Source organism: Ursus arctos, unplaced genomic scaffold (assembly GCF_023065955.2).
Source record: "Ursus arctos isolate Adak ecotype North America unplaced genomic scaffold, UrsArc2.0 scaffold_12, whole genome shotgun sequence".
In the NCBI taxonomy this organism is placed as follows: domain Eukaryota; kingdom Metazoa; phylum Chordata; class Mammalia; order Carnivora; family Ursidae; genus Ursus; species Ursus arctos.
The window spans coordinates 53,037,442-53,058,785 of record NW_026622786.1 but is presented as its reverse complement, the minus strand read 5'-3'; the positions used below and the strand labels follow the sequence as shown (position 1 = coordinate 53,058,785).

At 37.2% G+C, this 21,344-nt stretch overlaps 1 protein-coding gene across 2 annotated transcripts in view; it reads left to right on the top strand.

The window, feature by feature from the left end:
- Nucleotides 1-21,344, top strand: part of RAVER2 (ribonucleoprotein, PTB binding 2) — a 91,221-nt gene that overhangs the window by 59,584 nt on the left and 10,293 nt on the right. For both annotated transcript variants that reach the window (XR_008958811.1, XM_026497435.4), the window contains exons 10-11: nucleotides 1,019-1,130; nucleotides 2,526-2,662. Coding sequence is in view for 1 of the 2 variants with exons in the window: in XM_026497435.4 (XP_026353220.2) it covers nucleotides 1,019-1,130; nucleotides 2,526-2,662 (249 nt within the window). In the remaining variant the exon portion in view is untranslated. The remainder of the gene's footprint in view (nucleotides 1-1,018; nucleotides 1,131-2,525; nucleotides 2,663-21,344) is intronic.

The window sequence follows — 21,344 nt, the reverse complement described above, 5'->3', positions numbered from 1 at the left end:
GCCGGGATCACGCCCTGAGCTGAAGGCAGACGCTTAACCGCTGCGCCACCCAGGCGCCCCTGTCTTATTTAAAATTTTTTTTACCAACAGAGTGAAAAGTAAAAAATTCAGAACTGGGTGGCTGAGATGGTTAAGTGTCTGCCTTCGGCTCAGGTCATGATCCCGGGGTCCTGGGATCGAACCCCACATTGAGCTCCTGGCTCAGCTGGGAGTCTGCTTAGCCCTCTCCCCCTGCTCATGCTCTCTCTCTCTGTATCTCTCTGTCTCAAATGAATAAATAAAGTCTTTAAAAAAAAAGAAAAAAAAGAACAAAATGATCTGAAGAATCAGCCCTTTTCTTCTGTTAAAGAAGTACTAGAACTCTTACCTGACCTGAGCTAGTTTTATTTATTTATTTATATATATATATATATATATATATATATATATATATATATATATATATATATATATATATATGGCACCTAGTTATATAAAATTTAGTGATATATTTTCAAGAAATGTGAATTTCTAGGGTTATCTTCTAAATGTGGATTTGGGTTTTATTAAATCCGCCTATTTTGTTTGGTATTATTTTTAGAACCAGAGATAAGTAAGCTTTCCTTTATCATTTGGCTATAGCCACACACTATAAAATAAAAATCTTAATAGGAAAATGTAGGTAACAGTATTTCTGAAAATAAGGTATTGGAATTTGTTTTTTCTTGTGAAGTTGAATTCTCTCCTGTTTAAATGAGAAGGATTTACAAGAAGGCCTTTAATTCTCTTTCGGTTCTAAAGTTCTATGGTTTTAGAGAAGTTTAAAAACAAAACTAATTGAAAAAATAATAGCAAGTAAAATGTGACCATTTTCATCAATATCCAGAAATATTCTATAACTTTGTATGTTCAAACGTTAGGTTCCACAAATTTTTATTACACTAGGCTGATTTACTAAAAAATAAGTATTTCTCTACTCTTCATTTTTATTTTCCTGTACCTCTGATTAAACACCTACTGTTTTGTTTTTGATAAATAGGCTGCCTCTAAGAATCAGACTTCACTTTTGGGAGAACCACCAAAAGAAATACGGCTCAGTAAAAATCCATACTTGAACTTGGCAAGTGTGTTGCCCAGTGTGTGCTTATCATGTAAGTAAAAGCTCAGTATTAATATTTTGGAGTTTTATAAAGTATTTACTTTCCATAATCAGTTTTACTTTAATTTTTAACCGAATGGAAGCAAATAATGACTATTGGCGATTAATGCCTAAATTATGACCCCAGTCTTTAAATGAAAGAATAACTAAAATTAAGACACTTAAAATGTATTCTAATTATTTAAGGAAACTTTTTTTTGTAATATTTTATTAAGAATATAATCTTTATTGAGTTGCTGAATCATAATAGAAAATCGGGCAAGGGAATTATTGGCAATACTATCATGCTTTACAATACATATAGAATCATTTCTATTCTACATTTATTTCTAAAATAGAGGTTTAAACCTGTACATATCTCATATACCCAGAATATTTACAAACTACCCCCAAAATGTGTAAGCTAATGATAATTGGCAGAAGTTGAACTCTATTTTTTTAGAAGACATTTTCAGGCCTTCAATTAAGGTAAATTAATTATTAAATTTAGTTTTAAGGGAAAATCACAAATGTGGTATGTTCTAGGCACTAGGATATTCACTATATTGGACATAGTGTATATCTACTACCTAGGATATATAATATATACAGGATATTCACTGTAGTGTTGATTGTCAATAGTGTAACTGACAAGTGCCTTAGTTTTCATCAATAGGGGAATGGTTAAATAAAAAATAGTTCATCATAAAATGGACTACAATACAACTTTTTGTTATAGTTGGGGGAGAGCCACATGTACTAATCTGAAATATCTCCGAAGCCAATTAAGTGGAAAAAGCAAATGTGCGTAAAAGATTCCATTTGTTTAAAGCTATATATTCTTATATGTACACATTTAATGTGTAAATGCACACAGTAAATCTGGGAAAATAATTCTAAACTATTACCTCTGGGAAAAAAGAATAGAATTGAATGAAAAGAAATGAAAGATTTTCATATGTGTTCTCTGTATTTTATAAAGTATCCTCTTGAACTTAGACATTAATTGGTAATTTTTAAAAAGAACCAGAAAAAAATTTAATGTGCTTCTCCTATACCTACTACCTTTTTATCTGGTCTAAAAATTGATGGTTACAACTATTGCGTTAACAAGAATGATTAGTTTACATTTCATTTGCTTTCTTTTAGAGATTAGACCTATATCTTAAATATGTTTCCATCAAAATTATTTCTCTATAGGGCAAACCTCCATTTTCAGTTGCTTTAAATGAACAAGACAACATCATATTCTATACGTTCTTCTCCTGGGGCTAATAAATACACATACATTCTGGCAAATGAAAATCTGTGCTGTGTTTGGGAGCATGTTGAATTAGTGAGTTTTGTATTTTGTTTATAATTTATAACAAAACAACTTTTAGCTAAAAATATTGATTTTTGCCCTTAGCCCCTGCAAGTAAAACCACTCTACAGAAGACTGGAATTGCAAGCAATATTCTGGATGCAATCTCTCAGGGAAATGAATCACAACACACATTGGAAAAGTGCATTTCTTATTCTCAACCTTTTGGTGATTATGCACAGGTAAATGATTCTCAGGTTTTGATGATATCTAGAAAAATTGAGTTCACTGAGTATGAAATTGTGATTCCTGTGATATCATAGGAAAGCGAAACTGTGCTCATCTACACAACATTCCTTGCTCATTTGGGATTTGGGGACATGTTCAAGACACTAAGTATCATTTTATGCTAGGTACTTACCTCTCGGTGTTTACACTAGTGGTCAACCAACTCTAGACCAAATCCAGCCCGCTGCCCGTTTTGTAAATTAAGTTTTACTGGAATACAGCCACGTCCATTCATTTACATATTGTCCATGGTGCTGTTGGGCCACAATGGTAGAGCTGAAAAGCTACAACTATGTGACCCACAAGATTAAATATTTACTGTCTCGGTGTTTACAGAAAAACTGCTGACTTGTGGTCTATACCAATGTACACCTGGCTAAGGAGCTCCAGGAAATGCCTCTGTTGTTCACCACTGCTTACTGATGCAGAAACATGATCATAATTATAGGCGCTGTTATGCTAACATTTAAACCAATCAATCCATAACATAGAAAGTATTGTATTCAAAAGGTATATTGTGCCATTCTTTAAATATGTCAATTTTACTTTGGCCTTTTCTCCTTCAGGTTATTTTTAGTGGCTTAAGCTGAGAGCTAGCAGTATATGATGATACAATCGTGGGAGTCTTATAATGGTTCTGATTCTGATTCTTTCTTATTTCTCAGCACATCAGCTTCTCAGCTCTGCCCTATGCTCCCATTTTGGGAGCAATGCTTCCACTTTGATTTCCTTGGAGCAACTGTATTTGCCTCATCTGTCTCTAATAACCTTTAGAAAAGAAAACCTTTGTGAATTCCCTTGGAATAACTGATGGCTCCTTGTGCTTTTATGATAGGGTACCAGAAACACAGGTGAAATAGATTCTATAAAACTGGTGCAGCTGGGTATTAGAATAATATACAATAAAGTCTCTTACACATCTGTAAAGAGACAGAGAAATATAGGTTGGAAGATGATGTAATTAGGTGCCAAAAGACCTGTATCTAAGGAATGATAATCGTGAATTAATACAAATATAACCTGGCAAGCATTCCCTCATGTGTTTCATAAGACTCCATTTTTGTTCCTTTGTTAGTTAACAGTTTAATCAATGTACGGACATTGATTGTATGCTAATTAGGTTTAGGTGACAAAATCCAAGGAAATTATCAGAGATGTGTAAAATCATTTATAAATAATTTATAGTTCTGTAAATTAGAAACAGCCTAAATTTCCAACAATTTATAAGACTAAGTAAACAAATTATGTCAATATTATTCCAGAAATACAATGCAAATACTAAAGATCGAGTAAAACACTATGTAAACACATGGTAAATGTTTCATAACTTATTGTTAATTTTAAAAATTTATAAATTATAGTTCTGTACAATTCTAATTTTTTGTTCCTTTACAAGGAACAAAATTTACTTTTATAGACAGGAGGAAGCACAATGAACTTAAATTTTTTAAACATGTATGATTTAACTTTTTGTATAACTTTTTAATATTTTATAACTTTATTTTATGATAAGCATACTTTTTAATTTCCATGCCCCAATTCCCCCACCCACCTCCCTCTGGTAACCATCAGTTTGTTCTCTGTAGTTAAGAGTCTGTTTCTTGATTTGTCTCTCTCTCTTTTTCCCTTTGCTTATTTGTTTTGTTTCTTAAATTCCATATATGGAATAGGTGATATCATACAGTATTTGTCTTTCTTTGACTTCTGTTGATTAGCTTTATACACTCTAGCTCTACCCATGTTGTTGCAAATAGCAAGATTTCATTGGTTTTTATGGCTGAATAGTATTCCATTGCATATATATACACCACATCTTCTTTATCCATTCACCTATCAATGGACACTTGGGCTGCTTCCGTAGTTTGGCTATTGTAAATAACACTGCAGTAAGCATAGGGGTGCATGTATCCCTTTAATCAGTGCTTTTGTATTTTGGGGGTAAATACCCAATGGTACAATTCCTGGATTATACGGTAGTTCTATTTTTAACATTTTGAGGAATCTCCATACTGTTTTCCAGATGGGGTGCACCAGTTTGCATTCCCACCAACAGTACGCAGGGGGTTCCTTTTTCTTCATATCCTTGCTAACATTTGTTGTTTCTTGTGTTATTTATTTTAGCCTTTGTGACAGGTATGAGGTGGTATCTCATGTAGTTTCGATTTGCATTTCCCTCATGATAAGTGACGCTGAACATCTTTTCACGTGTCTGTCAGCCATCTGTATATCTTCTTTGGAGAAATGTCGGTTCATGTCTTTTTGCCCATTACTTAAATGAAGTATTTGGTTTTTTGTGTGTTGAGTTGTATCAGTTCTTTATATCTTTTGGATACTAAGCCTTTATCAGATATGTCGTTTGCAAATATCTTCTCCCATTCAGTAGGTTGCCTTTTATTTTGTTGATTGCTTTCTTTGCTCTATAGAAGTTTTTATTTTGATGTAGTCCCAGTAGTTTATTTTTGTTTTTATTTCTCTTGCCTCAGGAGACATTTAGAGCAGTGTTGATGTGGCCAATGTCAGAGAGATTACTGCCTGTGCTCTCTTCAAGGGTTTTTATGGTTTCAAGCCTCACATTTAGGTCTTTAATCCATTCGGAGTCTATTTTTGTGTCTGGTGAAATAAAGTGATCCAGTTTCATTCTTTGCCTGTTGCTGTGCTTTTCCCCCAACACCATTTGTTGAAGAGACTGTCTTTTCCCATTGTATATATATTCCTCCTCTGTTGAAGATTAATTGACTATATAATTGTAGGATTATTTCTGGGCTTTCTGTTCTATTGATCCGTGTGTCTGTTTTTATGCCAGTACCATACTGTTTTAATCATTACCACTTCGTAATATAACTTGAAATCTGGATTGTGATACCTCCAGTTTTGTTTTTCAAGACTGCTTTGACTATTTGAGATCCTCTGTGGTTTCAAAAAATTTTAGGATTTTTTTGTTCTCGTTCTGTGAAAAAATGCTCTTGTATTTAATGGGGATTGCATTAAGTCCGTAGAGTGCTTTGGGTAGTATGGACGTTTTAACAATATTGGTTCTTCCAATACATGAGCATGGAATGTCTTTCTGTTTCTTTGCATTATCTTGAGTTTCTTTCATCAGTATTTTATAGTTTTCAGAATTCAGGTCTTTCTTTGGTTAAGTTTATTCCTAGATATTTAATGTATTTTGTGCAATTGTAAATACGGTTGTTTTTTTATTTTCAATATCTGCTGCTTCATTATTACTGTATAGGAATGTAACAGATTTCTGTACATTTTATGTCCTGCAACTTTACTGAATTCATTTATTCTAGTAGATTTTTGGTGGAGTATTTAAGGTTTTCTATGTATAATATCATGTCATCTGCAAATAGTGAAGGTTTTACTTCTTCCTTAGCAATTTAGACGTCTTTTATTTCTTTATGTTGTCTTAATGCTGTGGCTAGGACTTGCAGTACTGTGTTGAATAAAACTGGTAAGAGTGGACATATTTGTCTTGTTCCTGATCATAGGGGAAAAGCTCTCAGTTTTTCCCCATTAAGTGTGATGTTTGCTGTAGGTTTTTCAAATAATGCCTTTATTATGTTGACATACGTTCCCTCTAGACCTACTTTGCAGAGAGTTTTTTTATTATGAATAGATGTTGTACTTTGTCAAATGCTTTTTCGGCATCTATTGAAATGATCATATGGTTTGTATCCTTTCTTCTATTGACGTGACATATCACAGTGATTGTGAATATTGAACCACACTTTCATCTGGGAATAAATTCCAATTGATCGTGGTACATAATTTTTAAAATTTGTTATTGGATTCAGTTTTCTAATATTTTGTTGAGGATTTTTGCATCTATATTCATGAGAGGTATTGTAAGTCTCTGTAATTCTCTCTCTTTTAATTTTTATTTTTTGTGGTGTCTTTATCTGGTTTTGGTATCAGGGTGATACTGGCCTCATAAAAAGAATTTAGAAATTTCCCTTTCTCTTCTATTTTTTGAAATAGTTTGGGAAGAATCAGGATTAACTCTTTTTTAAATGTTTGGTAGACTTCGCCTGTGAAGCTGTCTGGTCCTGGACTTTTGTTTTTTGGGTTTTTTCATTACTGATTCAATCTCCTTACCAGTACCTGGTCTGTTCAGATTTTCTGTTTTTCCCTGACCTAGTTTTGGTAGGTTATAAATTTCTAGGAATTTATCCAGTTCTTCTAAGTTGCCCAATTTGTTGGCGTACAGGCTCTCGTAATATTCTGTTAGATATGTTTGTATTTCTGTGGTGTTGGTGGTTCTTCTCTTTCATTAGTAGTTTTGTTTGTTTGGTCCCCCCTCTCTCTCTCCCTTTCTTTTTAATGGGTCTTGCTAAGGGTTTATCAATTTTGTTGATCTTCTGAAAGAAGCAGCTCCTGATTTCATTGATCTGTTCTATTGTTTTTTTTAGTTTCTGTGTCATTTATTTCTGCTCTAATCTTTATTATTTCCTTCCTTTTGCTGGGTTTTGGGTTTGTTCTTCTTTTTCTACCTTATTTAGGTGTAAGGTAAGGTTGTTTGTGATTTTTCTTGCTTCTCGAAGTAGGGCTGTGTTGCTAGAAATTTCCCTCTTAGAACTGCTTTTGCTGTATCCCAAAGATTTTGGACGATTGTGTTTTCATTTTCATTTGTTTTCCTGAATGATTGATTTTTTTCTTTAATTTCTTGGTTGACCCATTCATTGTTTAATAGCATGTTATTTTAACCTCCAAGTATTTGTGCTTTTTCCAGATTATTTCTTGTGCTTAATTTCTAATTTCATAGTGTTGTGGTCAGAGAAGATGCATGGTATAACTTCAATTTTTTTGAATTTGTCGAGACTTGTTTTGTGGTTGCTTAAGTTTTAATATGTGATCTATTCTGGAGAGTGTTCTGTGTGTACTTGGAAAGAATGTGTCTCCTGCTGTTTTAGGATGGAATGTTCTGAATATGTCTGTTAAATCCATCTGGTCCAATGAGTCATTCAAAACAATTGTTTCCTTATTGATTTTTCTTTTTGGATTATCTATCCGTCAATGTAAATGGGGTGTTAAGGTCCCCTACCATTATGGTATTACTATCAATTGTTTCCTTTATGTTTGTTATTAACAGTTTTATGTATTTGGGTGCTCCCATGTTGGGAGCAAATTTTTACAATTTTTATATCCCTTTTATATACAATTAACAAACTTTTACAATTGTTATATCCTCTTATTGTATCATCCCCTTTATTCTTATACAAAGTCCTTCTTTGTCTCTTGTTACAGTCTTTGTTTTAAAGTCTATTTGTCTTATAGAACACTTACGTATAAGTATTGCTACTGACTTTGTTTTACATGGTAAATGTTTCTCCATCCCCTTCACTTTAAATCTGCAGATGACTTTTGGTCTGAAATGAGTCTCTTGTAGGCAGCATATAGATGGGTCTTGTTTTATTATCCATTCTGACACCCTGCGTCTTTTGATTGAAGCATTTAATCCATTTACATTGAGTCCTCAAGGTACTATTGTTGTTTTGTTACTTGTTTTGTGGTTGTTTTTTAGAGGGATTTTCTCTAATCCTTCTCTTGCTCTCATAGTTTTTGGCTTTCCTTAGTGATATATTTGGATTTCTTTCTCTTTAGTTTTGCATATCTGTTACTGGTTTTTGATTTGTGGTTACCATTAGGCTTATATATAACATCTTCTGCATATAGCAGTCTATATTAAGTTGGTGGTCACTTAGGTTTAAACTTAAGTTTAAACTTAAACCTTTACTCCTCTCCCCACCCCCTTTCCCCCACATTTTAGGTATATGGTGTCATATTTTACATCCTTTTACTTTAGGAATCTCCTGACCGATTTTTACAGATATATTTATTTTTACTGCTTTTGTGTTTTTTACTCTTTGTACTCTATGGTTTCTCTTTCATTCAAAGAGTCCTCTTTAATATTTCTTATAGGACTGGTTTAATGGTCATGAACTCCTTTAGCTTTTGTTTGTATGAGAAACTCTTTACTCTCCTATTCAGAATGATAGCCTTGCTGGATAGAGTATTCTTGGTTGCACTTTTTTTTTCTTTCAGCACTTTAAATATATCATACCACTCTCTTCTGTCCTGCAAAGTTTCTATTGAAAAATCCTGATAATATTATGGGTTTCCCTTGATGTAACTGTCTTCTTTTCTCTTGTTGCTTTTAAAACATTTTCTTTATTGCTACTTTTTGCCATTTTAATTACTTTGTGTCTTGGTGTGGACCTCCTCAGGTTGATTTTGGGAGGAGGCGCTTTGTGCCTCCTGGATCTGGTATCTGTTTCCTCCCTCAGATTAGGGAAGTTTTCAGCTATTGTTTCTTCAAATAAGTTTTCTGTCCCTTTCTCTCTCTCTCCTTCTGAGATCCCTGCAATACAAATTTTATTATGCTTGATGGAATCACTGAGTTCCCTATGATGGTTCTCAATTTGCATAATTTTCTTTCCTCTCCTTTGCTCAGTTTGGTTACTTTCCATTACTCTGTCTTCCATGTCATTAATTCATTCCTCTGCTTCATCTAGCCTGCTATTTATTCCATCAAGTGTATTTTTAATATCATTTACTGTGTTCTTGATCTCTAATCGGTTCTTTCTTTTACTCTCTGTGTTAAGGGTCTCACTGATGGTCTCTTTTCTCCAGTCCAGGGAGTATCTTTGTGATTATTACTTTATATTCTCTATCAGGCACATTATTTATATACATTTCGCTTTGGTCTCTTGCTGTGGTTTGGTCCTGTTCTTTCATTTGGGAGATTTTTCTCTATCTCATTTTGTTTGACTTTGTCTGTTTCTCTGTGTTAGGAAAGTCAGCTACTTCTTTTGCTCTTAACAATAATTAGCCTTATGAAGAATAGATCCTGTCGTGCTCGCAATGCAGGGTTCCTGTTCCCCATGACCTGGCGCTTTAGCGAGTATCTCCTATGTGTGTTGCCCGTGCTGTACTGTTGAGTCTTGGCCTCTTTTTCCTTCAGTTCAGTTGTCTGCAGAGGCTCTCTCTGCCAGTTGTGGGCAGCAAGGTGTGCAGTGGTTTGCTTGCTAAATGAGACCCGCCACTGCCGGAACTGAGGTCCCACAAAGCACACAGGTCTGGAGCTGTGGCGTTGGCGGGGTTTTTCATGGTCTTCTGGGGGACGGGCCCACAGTACCAGGACTGAGGCATGTATGACTGGTCCACTGAAGAGATGGGAGAGTGCTGGTGGTGGGGGGTGTAAGCAAGTTAGGTAAGGAGTGTCCATACTCTGCTTGTTCCTGCAGGTGGCCATTGTTTATGCTGGGGGCCAGGGGAGGGAATGATGCCTGCTGGCTCCTTTGTTCCTGGAGGGGTCTCCCCATGATCCCTGTCTCTCCAGACCATGCTCTGAGATGAGAAATCACTGTCCTTCCTGTCTGCCCCCAGTGTTTTCAAACTGCTGGTTCTACACTGTATCTGCACGGGCTGTTCGTTGTCCTGTCTCTTCAAAGGGGGGGGGGGGGGCTGTGCTTCCTAATACCATCCAGCTCTCCAAGAGCTGAGCCTGCTGACTTTTAAAATTCCTGGCTCATGAAATTTGGCCTCTCTCAATTTCAAAAGCAAATATTATCAAGATTCATCCTCCCCATTTGTGAGCTCCCCAGTGTGAAAGTCTGTTTTCCGCCTTCCTCTGCACCACTGGCTCCCTCCCAACCATGTATAACCACAGTCCATTTCACTCCAGACCATGTCTTTGCCCTTCTCCCTTCATCAGTGTGGCCTCTTCCCCGCGTTTAGTAGTGGAGCTTGTTCTGCCAGGCTCCAGGTCATTTCCTAGGCCATTTACCCTGATATGGGTGTTATCTGTTATCCACGGGACGAGGCGAACTTAGGGCCCTCCTCTTCTGCCGTCTGCCCAGCTGACCTGTATGATTTAATTTTTTAAAGTTAATATTTTCCTTACCTTTTCATTTATTTCACTTTTGAAATTTGTTCTGCTTTTCTCATTAGCAGTTTTGCTTATTAGATTACTGTGGTTTATTGTATACTTAGCCACAGAAAGACCATTTTCTACTTACATGTGGCGAAATTCTGTGATAAAGATGCCTTTTACATTGCCAGTCTTCCTCCCGCCTCTATCCCTGCTGACCCAGAGACCCTGTGGAGGTACGAATCTTCCCTGGACTTACCGTCCCCTTGGACAGTCCCCACTTCTGCCTTGTGTGTGTTCATCAAGTGAAATTTGTTCTCAGGCTTGTGTTCTTTCCTCTTTGGGAAGTGAACTTAACTAGATGTTACTAATGGAATAAAGTAACTAGAAAAAAAGTGGTCATGTTTTAGGAATTCCTTCTATTTCCACTGCTGGAATGGAGGAAGAGGTCTAAGGAAAAGAAACCAACATTTTTTGTTTGATTTTAACACGTACTGTATGCTTTGCCACATAAGCATTTAACCTTTCTAACAACCTTGTGAGGATACCTGCATGATAAAAGTAGAAAAGTATAGAGAATTTAATAATCTTTGTAAGTTCGTGCAGTTAGCGAACAGTTGCTGTGATAACAAAGTCTACACTATTTTCTTTATACCACGGAGAAGTTTCTTCAGGCGTGGAAGTAGTGTCTCGTAGAAACTGTTTATTTCTCTTGTGTCAGCCCTGTGCATAAGGATCAGGAGAGGTGAATGTATCAAGGTATAGATGGTATAATCATCCTTATTTCCAATAAGGCTATTACATTTAAAAATCCTAACTGGTATTTGCCAATATTGGCGAAGTTGCTTATATCGGATTATTCCCCCTGCAGATAACCATTATTAAAACTGGATTAAATATGAAAGAGAAACAACTATTTGAAGGCCCTGGGGCATGTTCAAAGGCAGGCAGAACCTGACGGGGGGCCGAGTTAGTCCTCAAAAGAGGGAAACTGCCCTGGATGAAATTTGTCTTTTTGCCTAACACCGCCTGTAGTCAATGTTCTTGCTGGCTGCCGGAGTCAGGGCACAGAGCTGAGAACCGTTAGCAAGGCTGGAAAGTAAGCAGGAACTCCCTGAAAAAGGGGGTTACTTAGAAAGGAGCCTCAAAATCTCTGTGTAAACTCAGCCAAAATACATTTGTCTGACCTCTGAACCATGTTTGTGAGGAAGATTCCAAGTCCTGAAGGAACTGAGAAGGGATTCAGCTCCTCCCCTGCACAGAAGTTTGAGCTTGAATTCAGCAAAGTTATCTCCTTCTTACAAAAAAAAAAAAAAAAAAAAAAAAAATCAACAATCTTTAGAGGAAGGTTATACATCTGTGGTCTTTATGATATAACATGTGTAATCAGTAAATGAAATTCCTAGATAGTTGAAGAAACAAGAAATGGACCCACAGTTAAGAAGAAAAGTAATAAATAGAAACTGACTCCAAGATGACTCAGGTGTTGGTCTTAGTAGACAAGGATTTATTTAAAGCAGCTGTTATTTGTTCAAGAACCTAAGGAAAATAAAGTCGTAATGAACAGGTAGGGATTTTCAGCAAGAAATATAAACTAAAAAAGAAGTATAGAAACTTTCCAACTGAAAAGTGTAGTATCTGAAAAAAAATGGATGGGCTTAGCAGAGGTAGGAGAAAACAGGAAAAAAAGTTTCAATTAATGTGAAGACAAAAATAATTCAATATGAAGAACAGAGATGACAAAATCAGTGAGCAGGTCCTGAAGACCTGAGGGACTTAAGACCAAGCAGTCTAAAATACGTGTAATTGCAGTCCCAGGAGGAGAGGGAAAAGATAATGTGACGTGAAATATTTGAAAAAATAATGGTAAAGAATTTCCTAAATTTGGTTTAAAAAAACCTCTAGATCTAACAGGCTCAGACACTTCCCCTGCAAAGCAGGGTAAATAAAAAGACCATTTTACCTAGACACATCAGTTAATATGATGAAAACTAAAGTTCTGAAGAGGGTATCTTGAAAGCAACCAGATACAAATAATGTGCGTAATTCTTAAGGTAGAGTTTCTCAGTCTTGGCTCGGGTTGGCCTTCTGGGCTGGGTGATTCTGTCTGTAGGAGAAGCTATCCTGTGCATTGTAAGATACTTACCAGTATCTTCGTCCTCAGTAGGTTGCTCCTCGTTGAGAACTGTGGTGTTGAAACAACTGGTAAATATGTGGGTAAATAAAATACTATATATTTTCTCTTAATTTTTTTAAAAGCAAAATTATAACATTGTAGTGTGGGGTTTATAATATTCATAGATACAACACATTTGATAATAGTACAAATGAGGTGAATGGAAATATGGTTGTGGGGTTATTCAAATGCACATTTCATGTAAAAGTTTACATTGTACGTGAAGTAAAACAGTAACTCTGAGTAGTCTGTGATAAATTATGGAACACATTGTCATCCATAGAGCAACCATTTAAAAAAAAATACAAAACAGTACACCTAAAATGTCAATAGTTTAGTTACAATGGAATTCTAAGAACATTTGATTAAGCCCAAAAAATGTCAGGAAAGGAAAAAAAAACCCCAGGTTTGAATAGAAAACAAACAGGTAGGCAGGAAATCTAAATTGAATAATGATAATAGTTAAATAAAAATGGAGTCCATGCTCCAATGAAAGCAAACAGATTGTCGGAGTAAGGCTTGAATCTATACCTCTTCTTCTTGACATTTTATGGGAGGATTTAGTGCAGCTAGGTTTTTTAAAAAAGGGTATAATGGGGCACCTGGATGGCTCAGTCGGTTAAGCATCTGACTCTTGATTTTGGCTCAGGTCGTGATCTCAGGGTCGTGAGATTGAGCCCCGGCATCCAGCTCCTGTCAGGCTCTGTGCTGGGTGTGGAGCCTGCTTAATATTCTCCCTCCCCCTCCGCCTCTCTTCTCCAACCCCCGTTTGCATGCTCGCTCGCTCTTAAAAACATTTAAAAAGGGCATAAGATGGGAAGGAAAAGTAAAAATGTCTCTTTGTATGAGTGTTTACATGAAAAATTCCCCTAAAAAGCAACCACTAAAACTAACAAACTCTGCCAAGTCACGAGATAGAAGGCAATATGTAGACATCAATTGTTTCTGTGTAGAAGCAGCAAACAATTGGAAAATAAAGTTTTTAAAAATTTACAACCGCATCAAACATGAAATATGTAGCAATAAATTAACAGAAGATTTGTAGGAACAATGAAAACTACAAGACGTTGCTGCGAGAGATGAAAAATGCCTGTGAATGGAGAGGTATCCCGTGTCAGTGACTCGGAAGACCTAATATTGATAATGTATTGGTTCTCTCCAAACTGGTCTATAGATTCGGTGTTATCCCAACCATTTTCTCGGTAGCCTTTTTCTCAAATAGAAATTGACAAGCTGATTTTTAAAGTTTGTATTAAAATGCGTAGGAGCTAAAATCTTGCGAAAGAACACAGCACGAGGACTTCCTCTATCTGACCTCAAGATGTGTTACAGAGTCGTAACAATCAGGCAGCGTGGTGCGGGCTAATACAGGCACGTAGATCGCTGGAACAGAGTAGAGTCCAAAAATAGGCCCATACTTCCATGGTACACTGATTTTTGACCAAAATGCCAGAACAGTTAAATAGGCAAAGAACAGAAATGTTGTTAGAACGACTGATTGTCCATGTTGGAAAACATGAAGCCTGACTTTTACCTCAAACCATACTCTAAAATTCGCAGTGTATCATAGGCCTAAATGGAACGTGCAAGCCATAGATGACATCGGCAAAAACAGACACAGTAAGAAGCAGCTCCAAATATTCTCTGCTCAAGAAAAGCATCAGTAAAACTGGCAATAATGATTAGAAAAGGACCGAACGGAAGTTCTGGATTTGAATAAGCACAATAGCTGGAGTGAGTTACTAGAGCATAGCAGATCTGAGCAACAGAAGAAAAAATCAACATGTTGGGAAGACAGGTCAATTGAGATTATCCAGTCTGAAGAATAGAAAGAACAGAGCATGAAGAAAAATGAACCATAACAAATGTTGGCAACAACGTGGAGAAATTGGTACCCTCAACACTGCTGGGAGGGAATTAAAATGGTGCAGCTGCTTTGGAAAAATTTGCCTGTTTCTCAAAATGTTAAACGCACTGTTACCATATGACCGAGGAATTTCACTCCTACATATAGACCCAAGAGAATTGAAAATCTAGGTCTATACATAAAGTTGGACATTAATTTTCATAGAAGCAGCATTCATCATAGCCAAAAGAGAAATGACCCAAATGTCAATCAGTTGTCGAGTGAATAAACGAACTGTGGCGTATCCATACAATGCAATGTTATGTCGCGCTAAAAGGGGTGGAATACTGATCTTTGTCACCACATGGATGAACCTTGAAATCATGCTAAGTGAAATAAGCCAGACACGAAAGGTCACATATTATATGATCCCATTTATCTGCCATGTCCAGAATAGACAAATTCATAGGGAACGTGAACAGTTACTGGGGGTCAGGGAAGTAGGAGTTGTGAAATAACTGCTAACAGGTTGGGGCATCTTTTTGGAGTGATGGAAATACTGGGGAGCTAGATGGTGGTGATAGTTGCGCAACCTTGTGAATATCAACAAGTGTTGGACTCTAGAAAAAAACCCACAAAAGTCTAACTGTACTAAATAGAGGGTAGCATTTTCGCTCAATGTTTTAGAGATCCTAAAAGTATGTAATAATAAGAAAACAAGTTAATTACAGATCTAGTTCTAATTAGAAAACAATTGAAAACGGGTTACCCATCCAATTTCTCTAGTTGATTATAATAATGGAGTATTGCCATTGAGCAAGTTATTAATTTTCTCAAAAAGTGCATTTCTTAAATATTCTCTTATTGAGAAAACTTAAAACTAGATGTAGTTAAAAATTTATAGTAACACTCGAGTGATGATAGTAGCATTGTAGGCAGCTACATAATCCTGTTAGTTTGCCTGTTTTTGTGTTGTTGTTCTTTGTTTTTTGTTTGTTTTTAAGTAATCTCTACCCCGGTGTGGGCTGGGACTCACAACCCTGAGATCCCTGAGATGGAGTGGCATCCTCCACCGAGGTAGCCAGGCACCCCGTAATCCTGTTAATTCGGATGTATAAATGGAGTTTGAAATGTCAGCAATAAATAGGTACATCTATGTCAGATGGTTAGGAGAAGCCCACCTTAAGGGAAAAGCCTTTGGGCCAATTAACCTTTTATTAAATGCCTACACCTAACATCTAACTATAATCTGTCAAAAGGCATTTCTCCCTGCCCACCCCGCCCCCCCCCCCCCGCCTTTTAGTAAAGTATGGTAAAATAGGTCACAGTTTCTCTTAAGCAGCTTTTCAGTTTGACATAGTCACGAGTGTAATATTGTAAAAAATAATGTATGAATTATTTCAGCTGTTTCATAGGATTGTTTAAATTGCGGTTTAGGGTTTTCATTTGACACTCACCGAACTGGTTAGTTGTCTGGTATGCGGTATTTAGGGGAATACTATCTACCTGCCTGTTGTAGTCTTGTGTTGTGTTGCCCTTGGTTACAGAGCTCTTTCCTGCAAGGAAGCTGATGGCATATTTCAGGGAGTCAATCACAGAATGTGGAATAAGACTCTATGATGAAATAGGAAACAAAACTGAAAAATGAACGAAAAGGCCTGGTGTTCAGGCCTTTCAAATAGAGCCTAATGCTGCCACCTAGTGGGCAAAGAGTGCAGAGACCGGCCAAAAGATTTTTGTGTGGATGGGTAGATCAGAATCTTGTGACAGACACCAACTATATAAAATATTTTTTAAAAACCTAAGTCTACCTTAAACAATAATTAAAGTACCATGGATTATATTAACCCCGTCCAATAATTTGGAAAATACTTTAAAAATGATTTTTGCTAAAAACTGGAATTAAGGAAAAACAACCACTTGGAATTTAGTTATCCTCATTACTTTAAAATGTTTATAAACGAAATCAATTTTTTAAATGTTAAAAAATTAATAAAAGAATAGTGTACAGTATACTTAAATCTGAAGATAGTTTTGAATTGCTACTCTTATATGTTAATTTTTCAAAGGATTTTAATATGTAAGGGTCCTTTTTAAAAAAAAAAATGGCAGAAGGAGAGAGAATCTTTTTTTTTTTTTTTAATAATGATTTTTTATTATGTTAGTCACCATACAGTACATCCCTGGTTTCCGATGTAAGACTCGATGATTCATTAGTTGCGTATAACACCCAGTGCACCATGCAATATGTGCCCTCCTTACTACCCATCACCGGCCTATCCCATTCCCCCACCCCCCTCCCCTCTGAAGCCCTCAGTTTGTTTCTCATAGTCCATAGTCTAGAAGGAGAGAGAGTCTTAAGCATACTCTGCGCTGAGCATGGAGCCTGACGTGGGGCTCGATCTCACGACTCTGAGATCATAACCTGAGCTGAAACCAAGAGTTTGTCACTTAACCGACTTTGCCACCCAGGCATCCTGAGTCTTTATTAAATATACTTAAACCTAAGATACAGAATTTGTATAACTTGGCAGACAGGCACTTAAATTTTACTTTTATATTTTGGAATGTGCTCCAATACTTTTGGAGGACCAGTCCTTAATTCAAAGTTAAGACTTAACATTGATGAGGAAAGTCAAGTAGCTGAAAGCAAAAATTAATGTGAAAATTGAAAATATCTATGCATATGTATGAGGAAGAGACATCTTACTGTTATGTCATTAATGTCACAAAATAAATTTGATTTTAAATCATTTTTAACTGGGGAAGAGAAAAAAATTGTATTTAAATAAAATTTTAGAAGTGAACTATGCTTAATACAGTAAATAAATTAATTCATGTTTCTCTAGGTATAAAGTCCAAAAGCTGGACTTGAAGCCATAAGAAAGGAATATTAAGGGGTTGATACAGATTCTAGAAGAACTAGTGCAGTTGTTCATTTTAGGCTCTCCTTCTAATTTAACTCAACTAACGAGACAAGTTAGAGAAGGTAAAGGCGGGCTAAAGGTAAAAGTGAGGCTGAGGAGGGGCGCCTGGGTGGTGCAGTCAGTCAAGCGTCCAGCTCTTGATTTCCGCTTAGGTCATGATCTTAGGGTCATGAGGTTGAGCCCTGCATCAGGCTCCGTACTCAGCAGGGAGTCTGCTTAGGATTCTCTCTCTCCGTCTCCCTCTGCCCCTCCCCACCGCTCGTGTGCTCTCTCTCTCTCTCTAAAATAAGTAAATAAAATCTTTAAAAAAAAAAGAGGCCAAGCCTATAATTCGTTAAAAAAAAAACAAAACTGAGGAGCCCTAAGTAGAAGCAGAATTTTTGAAAAACCAATCTGATTTTGTATTTCACTACTAGTGAAAACTATACACCCTGCGGTTACATTCCTTTCAGAAGAGCAGGAACGATCATAACTAGAGTGACTTTGGACCAGTGGTAGCAGAGCCGAACCCAGCCCACCATCCCCATGAACCTATCCCAAAGGCATCTCGCTGGGGGATAGTCACGATCCCAGTTTTGAGAATTCTTATCAGACATTAAAAACTAGCCTTCAGTTCCATTATGGAAGTGAGCTTAAATATGGAGCTTAAGACACACTGTAAGTATTAAGCTTTGCCAGTCCAAAAATGGAACCACAACGTTCTCTTTCTAAATTCACATGGGAATAAAAGGAAATTAGCCTACATTTACATGAAGATAAAAATATTTGCTTTAATTAAAGAAAATAAGATCTCTTCCTTTAAATCCAAAAATAAAATAGCAACTGCATAGTTATAGAATGGGCTTCGCACTAACTACATGGGTTCACAAAAATGTCTTTTTAGAAATAAGGCAGATTGGATTAATGAAAAGGACACCAGAGTGAGAAAAAATGGGTTGGATTCATAGCTCTAACATTTAATAACCTTGCATTTTCAGCCAAATCACCTACGGTATCTGAGCTTTTGTTTTCACATCTATTCAATGGTGAGGATTCCTTTTCTGCTACTGCACAAGGCTGGTGTCAGTGGTACGGTGTAGAATATCGTCGTCGTCAGATTTTGTCAGTTTCCCTCTCAAACGTATCATGGTTTGGATATTTTGCTAAGTTGATTTATACCTGAATAGTAGACATTTTCCTCTACTCAGTGTCTTTCTTTAGTCTCTCCAAAGCATAAATGCCCGTTGAAATTGGGGTGGTTTTTTTTCGGATTTTCGAAGGATACCACTTTCTCACTTGTTTATTCCATGTAAAATTTTAACCGAAGTTTTAAATCACGTATAATCTCTGCCCACACGTATGTATCTAATGCCTATCTCTTCCATTACCACATTCTTTATAGAGCTGCTTATTACATTTTCCAGATTCCAAGATCAAAGTCCTTATTCCACTTATAATCCTTAGCCTGACGTTCCAGCCCCTCCGTGACCGAGGCCGGCTCGCCTTTCCAGCCTCATCGGCTGCACTCTTTTCCGTGGACCGGCCACTGCTTGCCCTCCCAGGCCTGTGACTTCCTGCCACCTGCCTTCGCTCCGGCACCACCTCTCGGCAGAAGGGTCATTCCCACTCTCCTCATGTCCACAGCTGACATCTTCTCCAAATCCACCCAGATGCCTTCTTATCGGGGAAAATTCTGTCCATATTTCTCAAACCCTCCTCTCCCATTTTCCCTTCTATGAAAAGCTTGAGCACTTCACCTCTATGTCTCCTTTGGTGTGGCGGCGTTCTCCTTTTAGAAATTAGCTTTGTGCTTTTCTTGCTTCCGCTCCTAGGATATGAGCTTTTGGAGGGCACACTTCAAGCTTCGTTTGTCTAGGTAGCCCCATAGCACACAGCCCGGGGCCCTCAGTAGTTAGTCTATGAAGGAATGGATGTCTGTATCCTGCAAATACGAACTAGAAGGAAGAGTGTTTGCCTGCTTTATACCTTCCTGTCTTTTGTGGTATTTCCTTTTACTGATGTTTGATTCAGATTTATTTCTCCAAGAACACTGAGCTTTGTTTCAAAAATCTTCATCAACTATCATTACTTCCCATTGTACCCAGCAGTCCTTGCACTAACAATTAGATATGTTTGATAGTGTGTATCAGAAAAATCCTCTTTCTCCCAGTATCGCGTGGGCGATGACATCCATTTCCCTTTCCTCTTCTCACTGATCTTCCCTGTGCCACTCGGTGAGGTGTGTTGCTGATCGCCGGCATCTCACGTGATTCTTCCTGTGAACGGTGTAGCACCACCGGGAAGTCCTTTCGTGAAAGCACCTAATAAATTTCCTCCCTGGCTTCTGAGAATAAAGATAGTATAGAAAGAGAGGAAAATTCAGATTATTGATTTGCTTTACACTGAGACAGGAAATATGGATTACTACACAGCAGGAAGAATCAAGGGAAAGAAATTGAAAGTATGAGATTTCCAGATTCCAGAGTTAGGTATTATTTCTTTCCCTGTTGCCTTTGAGAAATGGATTGAGTTATCAAACAAGTACCTTTTCAAAATTTAATTTGATGGACTGATCATTTATTAGAGGAAGAATGCTAATAAGAAAAAGAGTTCTTGGGACAACTGGGTGGCTCAGTTGGTTAAGTGTCTGCCTTCAGCTCAGGTCATGATCCCAGAGTCCTGGGATCGAGTTCTGCATCGGGCTTCCTGCTCAGCAGGGAGCCTGCTTCTCCCTCTGCCTGCTGCTCCCACTGCTTGTGTTCTCTCTCTCTCTCTCTCTCTGACAAATAAATAAAATCTTAGAAAGAAAGAAAGCAAAAGAGTTCTTTATACCTGAAGCTAAGGGTCTGACAGTGTTAGTGGCCACGGTCTAACAGGCAGTAAGATCACCAGACCAACGCAGGGGCTCAAATGAAAAAGGCAGCTGAAGAGAGTAATTAGAGGCTTGACAGTGGAGAAATTACAGTCTTAGTATGCAATTTTGTCGCAGGAAATCTTAATCTAGGGTGGAATTTCTTTTTTTTTAAATTGAGATATAGTCGGTATATAACATTATATTAGTTTCAGGTCTACATTATAATGAATCAGTATTTGCATGTATTGTAAAATGATTACAGGAAGTCTAGTTTAACATCCATCACCACACAGGATTATAATTTTTTTTCTTGTGAAGAGAACTTTTAATATCTACTCTTGAAGCAACTTTTTTTTTTTTTTTAAAGAATCTATTTATTAGCGCATGCCGAGAGAGCAAGAGCAGGGGAAAGGGGGTAGAGGGAGAGGGAGAAGCAGACTCCCCGATGAACAGGAAGCCCAATGCGGGGCTGGATCCCAGGACCCTGGGATCATGACCTGAGCCGAAGGCAGCCTCTTAACAGACTGAGCCACCCAGGCGCCCCTCTTGCAGCAACTTTTAAATATACAGCACAGTATTATCATAGTTACCGTGCTGTGCATCACATCCCCAGGACTTCTCTATTAATGGAAGTTTGTACCTTTCAACCACCTTCACCCATTTCACCCACCCCACTCCCCACCGTCTCTGGCAACCACCAATCTGTTCTGTATCTATAGTTTCATTTGCTTGCTTTTCTTTGTTTTTTAAATTCCACCTATGAGATCATATGGTATTTGTCCTTCTCTATTTGACTTATTGACAATAATGCCCTCAAGCTCCATCTATGTCGTCACAAATTACAAGATTTTCTCCTTTTATGGCTGAATAATCTCTCTCCCATTCTCTCTCTCTCTCACTGTGTGTGCATGAGAGAGAGAGATTCTCTGTGTCCATTCAACCACTGATGGACGCTTAGGTTGTTTTCATGGCTTGGCTATT